Source organism: Triticum aestivum, chromosome 3B (genome assembly GCF_018294505.1).
Source record: "Triticum aestivum cultivar Chinese Spring chromosome 3B, IWGSC CS RefSeq v2.1, whole genome shotgun sequence".
NCBI classification, from domain to species: domain Eukaryota; kingdom Viridiplantae; phylum Streptophyta; class Magnoliopsida; order Poales; family Poaceae; genus Triticum; species Triticum aestivum.
The window spans coordinates 699,305,394-699,311,756 of record NC_057801.1 but is presented as its reverse complement, the minus strand read 5'-3'; the positions used below and the strand labels follow the sequence as shown (position 1 = coordinate 699,311,756).

General features: G+C 49.6%; 1 protein-coding gene and 1 pseudogene across 1 annotated transcript; both read left to right on the top strand.

The window, feature by feature from the left end:
* Positions 1 to 1,175: 1,175 nt before the first annotated feature.
* LOC123067721 (E3 ubiquitin-protein ligase EL5-like) lies at positions 1,176 to 1,791 on the top strand (annotated as a pseudogene).
* Positions 1,792 to 3,133: 1,342 nt separating this feature from the next.
* On the top strand, positions 3,134 to 6,092 carry LOC123067719 (E3 ubiquitin-protein ligase EL5-like). The gene is made up of 2 exons (XM_044490394.1): positions 3,134 to 3,436; positions 5,796 to 6,092. Exons 1-2 carry the CDS (start codon positions 3,134 to 3,136, stop codon positions 6,090 to 6,092), a joined length of 600 nt encoding a protein of 199 aa, XP_044346329.1.
* Positions 6,093 to 6,363: the final 271 nt, after the last annotated feature.

The window sequence follows — 6,363 nt, the reverse complement described above, 5'->3', positions numbered from 1 at the left end:
AAATGACAGTGTTTTTCCTAATTCAATTTGTGGATATGAAGAAGAAGAATAGTGATTAAAAAAGTTGGCAATGATCCTAAAATGTATTTATCCCTGTTAAAACGCAAGGGCAATTACCTAGTAAAGATGAATGTATGCATCAATTGATGCAGAGACCGGGGTTTTTAACCTTCTTTTCTAAAAAGAAAAGGAAGTTAGAACCTAGAGGGGATGACACGGGCATATACGAAAAACCTAGGGGTGGCCGAAAGCACTTGACTCTTCGATCCCTCCATGGATAGTTTTTGATGATTTCAATGAGATTCTATATGGAAATGAAAACGAAGGGTAAGCTAAGGTCCCAGCGTTGTAAGCAAAACAGCCTCTGCAGTACATTTAAAATGTATACGGCCGTATTGTAAGATATCTAACACATGTACTTCATTTGTAAGAAATATAAGAGCGTTTAGATCACGCTTTTATATTTCTTTACGAATGAAGTACGTATATATGTAATATTCTTCTATACATACGTATTAAAGTAATTTAATCGGATGATACAACAACGACCGCTCAGTTATTTCTTCATGCAAACCAACCTATGGTTAGATGATTAGATAGACAGTGATATCCTCAGGCCATCAAGGTTCAAGAATTTATTTTAGGATTTTTGGCGATACGTTTTCAGTGGGAGGAAACGTTCACGTTGACTACAAGGCACATACGGTAACTTCGTAAAATTTCAAGATGATACGCCGGCTCAGTCTCTTGGAGGTGTTTATAGAGGTAGGGTGTCCGTGTATGCATTCATAGGAGTGAGTGTATGCATACATATATATATGAGCACTTGCGTCTATAATGTGTTAAAATATACTCCGTCCACTATAGACTACATACGAAGCAAAATAAATGAATCTAGCTAGACTCTAAAATGCATCTATATACATTTATATATGGTTCATGAAATCTGTACAAAGACTTATATTTGGAAACGAAGGAAGTATATTAGTTATCTCTTCCTGGATTCCTCCTATGGTTGGCTCGTTGCTTGCTTCGTCTGTACGCATTGGAATTCTTGCGCGATGAAGACTTCACGAGGCGATTATTAAGCCCGCAAGGACTTCGAAATTCCTGAGAGTGGCTTAATTAGCTAGCCAATTGTACGGTCAGATCAAGAGTTCAATACACGAGAGGCCATGTCCATACATTGCTTCAACGCGTTCGTGCTGGCCATGCTCTGCATCGTCAGCATCTGCGCCATGGGCGTGATGGTCAGCACTTCCATCGACCAGGTGCGGAGGTCCCACACCATGGGCTCCATCGTCAAGTCCTTGTTCCTACTAATCTTCTGGGTCACCTTCTACCTTCTTCGCCGTTGTGTGCACGGTCTTGTGCTGCTTCATCTTCTCGCAGTCGGCGGTGGGTCGCCGCCACCCGGGCTCTCCGTGGCGCGGGCCGGCTTCTCGGCGCGGAAGCGGCGGCGACGGCAGCGGCAGCGCTCTGCCTCAGTTTCTGGACCAGACACCGAGTCACATACCCGTGCTGGCCCGGGAGCCACCGGTGCATGGCGGCACGCGGGTGGCGACGGCCTATGACATCCCGACGTACGAGCAGCCAGAGGGCGGCGGCGGGTCGGAGTGCCCAGTCTGCCTCAGGGAGGTGGAGAAGGAAGACGCGGTGAAGCGGCTGCCGGTGTGTCTGCACTTGTTTCACCAGCAATGCATCGACCTGTGGTTGCATGAGCACTCGACGTGCCCGGTGTGCCGGTGCGTGGTCTTCATGCCGTTATCGGCCGAAATGCAAATGGTATGAGCATATGAGTGACTCTGGCGGCGGCGGCGGCCAGCCCGGATCCGGTCGTGACGGTGGCAACGATAATGGCTGGCCCGGATCCGGACATGGTGGTGGCGGTATCCCCTCCGCCGGGGATGACGGGCCAGGTGGTGAAGAAATACGACAGATTTTCAGATATTGACATGACTGATATGGATTTCATCGATGTCCATCTAATGATGATTGATCCAAAATCAAGGAAGGGCTCAGCGCCGGGGGATTCTGGGAAGAGTGAGATCCCTTGTACACAACTATACCTCTGGAAGCTAGTCTGCAATAGTGGACAACTTGGAAAATCAAATCAAAATGACACTACCATCGCATCGCCTTTGAATGTCCACGAGAAGAAAAGGCCACAAGAGAATGGTGAGGGCACTAGCAATTCTGCAATAAACACAGGATAGGCAGGCTCCCAGGATGAGCCTGCCCGGACACAACAAAATTCATAAGTTGGAACTACCACGGGCTGAAAATCCACGACAATTTGAACGCTTGTGGAACTCAAGAAGCAATCGAAACCAAGTGTTCTTTTTCTGTGTGAGACACAACTGGGAAAGGTTAAGGCGGGAAAACTAATGAGAGAGGATAAACTTTGACGAGATGGAAGTGGTGGAAAGCGATGGTAGAAGCGGAGCCTCGTCGATGTTTCGGCACAAGGAACTGAATGCCATTTCTAGACAATTGCACGATAACTTCATTGACACCCGTATTGATGAATCCTACTAGTGGGGATGACATCTCACCAGCATATACGGAGAACCTAGGGGTGATCGGAAGCACTTCACTTGGGATTATCTTCAGTAGAACAGTCTGTGTGCTCCATTCTAAATGTAAAAGGTCGCCATAGAAATGCTGCCGACCATATTAAGATATCTACACATATGTGGAATACCCTTGTCTCAAAATAAATATCTTAATTTTGTCCTAATTTTCTCAAAATAAATATCTCAACTTTGTATTATTTTGAAACAGAGAGAGTATTTTATCTCTATGTATTAAAGTACACCAATTTAACCATACTACTTCCTTCATTCTAAAATAAGTGTATTAATTTTAGTATAATTTTATACTGAAATTAGTACAAAGTGAAAACATTTCCCTTCAAAAAGTAGTAAGAGACGTTTATTTTGAGAACGGAGAGAGTGTATATATAACAACCGCTCGGTTCCTCCTATGCTTGGCTCATTGGCTCGTTGCTTGCTATGTCTGTCCGCATTGGAATTCTTGCACGATGAAGACTTCGTGAGGCGATTATTAAGCCCGCAAAGACTCCAAAATTCATTTCTCAAAACTGAATAGGTGGTGGCTCAATTAGCTAGTCATGGATTGGTTCACCACCGCGTGCTTCATCGGCAGCACGGCCACAGTCGTCTACGCGTTCGTCAACCTGGCGCGGAATCCCCACAACAAAGCCTCCATGGTCGCGGCCTCCATCGTCGTCCTCTGGTGGGTCAGCACCGCCGCCTACACGGCCTTCTGCGGCGACCTCTTCCAGCTATTGGCGCTGCGTCGGTGCCTGGCCTCCGCCCACGGGGCACTCCGTGGCGCGGGCCGACTTCTCTGTCCGCCGTGCCTATGTGCGCGCGCCCATCGAAGCGGCGGCGGTGGCAGCGCTCTGCCACATGTTGGGGCTGAATCTCTCAACCCCTCTTCTTCTTCCTCTAGCTGCTGTCCCTCACAACTCACGGAAGAAACCCAGGAACACAAGAAGTTTGGTGAGCTGCTGTTTCACAGAGCCGAAGCTCTTTTTGTTCTCTCTATTCACTTGTACTAAAATAAACATGCTCTACCACACTTAAGTACTCCCTCCGTTCCACAATGTAGCGCATATAGATTTTTCTAGAAGTCAAACTTTATAAACTTTGACCAAATTTGTAGAGAAAATCATATACATCTAGAATACCAAATACGTGTGCTTAGATACATCACAACACATACTTTCATATTATATACATTTGGTATTGTAAATATAAATAGTTTTCTCTATAAACTTGGTTAAAGTTTATACAATTTGACTTTGTAGAAAATCTATATGCGCTACATTATGGAACGGAGGGAGTACCACGCACGCACGCACGCACAGCCTGGGCACACTTGCCCACTAACACCACCAACAAGCTAGCGCATGCACGCACTAACCCAGGCCACTAACACACACATGCAGCTAACAAGAATTGACCACATCTACTACTACGGACCTCTTCTGAAGGCCTCAACAGACTCCTATCCATCAGTTCCAACTTGTGCAGGTCGTTCGCTTCAGAGCTTCATGCATCACCGTCTCACACGGCAAGCTAGCTTCACGCCATAGCTTGGACTTTCTCCATGCATGCTCTCAGAACTGAAACATCCAACTCGTACGCATCGCACGTACCTCCGCACATACACACTACTACATACTCTAGCTACATGCAGAAAGAAAGCAAACTAAAATGCAGATACAATCAAGATTAAACCTAATATTCTCCTCCTTAATCTTGATTCTTCACTCGTGACGTAGCATTCAGAGAAGAGCCGGCTCGTCCTCGACGCCGAGCAGTGCCTTTTCCTCGTTGTCCTTCTTCTTCTCCGGACACTCCCAAGCAAAATGCCCAAAGTCATCACAGTTATAGCACTGTACCTCGCTCTTGTCTCTGCGCCCTCCTCCACGACCATGTCCGCGGCCACGGCCACGGCCACCACGGCCGTGTCCTCGCGATGAGTCATGCCCTCTCACCATGAGGAGCTGCTCTTCTTGACCGTGCCGTCTCCCGTCCCTTGACGAGCTCCTCGTGCGCCTTGACTGAACCAATGGCCTCCTCCATGGCCATCTTGTTGGTGTCGCCGAACAATGCAATCGATGAAGCGACGTGGATGAACTTGTTGAAGACGGCTCGGAGCAGCTTCTTCACGACGTACTTCTCCTCCATCGCATCACCAAGCTCACGGATGCGCCCCACGAGGGTCGTGAACCTCGCCGCGAAATCATCCACGGACTCCGCATCACCCATCTTGAGGCCATCAAATTCCGAGCGCAATGATTGAACCCTCGCCTCTCGGACGCGCTCGACGCCCACATGCATGGAGCGTAGCGCCGCCCACACATCGGCGGCGGTCTCCTTCTCCGCAACGCGCAGCAGCGTCGTGTCGTCGATCGACTGGGAGATGATCGTCATGGCCATCTCCGCGTTGCCCTTGTCGACCTCCGAGGCCGACGCCTCGCAATCAACGGCCCCCCACGCGCCATTGGCGCGCAAGAGGTACTTCATCCTCATCGCCCACGCCGCGTAGTTCGTCCTCGTGAGCAGCGGGAACGGGAGCTTCCCTGCCGCCGCCGTCGCCGCCGCAGCCGCCATCGCCGCCGAGTCACTCGGCACCAACGCTCCACTCGCTGAAGAGTCACGCGGCATCGTCTTCGTCATCACCTAGCTCCGATACCAAATGTTGGGGCTGAATCTCTCAACCCCTCTTCTTCTTCCTCTAGCTGCTGTCTCTCACAACTCACGGAAGAAACCCAGGAACACAAGAAGTTTGGTGAGCTGCTGTTTCACAGAGCCGAAGCTCTTTTTGTTCTCTCTATTCACTTGTACTAAAATAAACATGCTCTACCACACTTAAGTACCACGCACGCACGCACGCACAGCCTGGGCACACTTGCCCACTAACACCACCAACAAGCTAGCGCATGCACGCACTAACCCAGGCCACTAACACACACATGCAGCTAACAAGAAGGCCGAGAGGGCTGAGGGAAAATGTAGCCACGGTGTGCCACCAGGGAAGTGTCTTTGGCAAAGCCATTGTGATCCTTCTTCCTTGGTGAAGTGTGTGTGTGTGTGTGTTCCCCTGGTATGTGTGCGTTCATGTGTTGTGTGAGACAAGCCATGAGAAAGAGAGAAGAGAGAGTTGTGAGGACGAAGAAGAAGGGCGCTGCGGCGAGGAGGCGGCGCCAGCTCGAGGTAGAAGAACAAGCGGTGCCGCGAGAGGTGGCGCCAACACCACAGTTTCTGGACCAGACTCCGAGTCACATTCCCGTGCTGGCCCGGGAGCCACCTGTGCATGGTGGCACGTGGGTGCTGACGGCGTATGACATCCGGGAGTACAAGCAGCCGGAGGGCGGCGGTGGGTCGGAGTGCACGATTTGCCTCGGTGAGGTGGAGAAGGGGGATATAGTGAAGCGGATGCCGGTGTGCCTGCACATGTTCCACCAGCAGTGCGTCGACCCGTGGCTGCACGAGCACTCGACCTGCCCGGTCTGCCGGTGCAACCTCTTCGCGCCGTTGCCTGCCCAAATGGTATGACTGTATGGGTGACGATGATGATGAGAGATAACTGAGCGCAGAGAACTCAAAAACGTGAATGTACTACATCATTGTAAGTATTACTGGTCGTACGCTGCGACCTGCGAGTGAGGCTTCTGTCAGAAGCGTTGAGCATGTATACATGCATAGAACTAGGGCATTGTATTTATTCCGTCGTACCTTGTCTCTCCTTTGTATATTTATACATCTTGCAAGACAAGCAGAGGCCGACACACTTTTTTTTTGCATGGTAATACGTCTCATTTATATA

What these genes read in the sequence shown, in the direction of transcription:
- LOC123067719 (XM_044490394.1), top strand. Translation starts at nt 3,134, where the DNA reads ATGGATTGGTTCACCACCGCGTGCTTCATCGGCAGCACGGCCACAGTC. An exon ending in GTGGCAGCGCTCTGCCACAT is followed by an intron (nt 3,437 to 5,795) that starts GTTGGGGCTGAA and finishes CCAACACCACAG; the next exon opens with TTTCTGGACCAGACTCCGAG.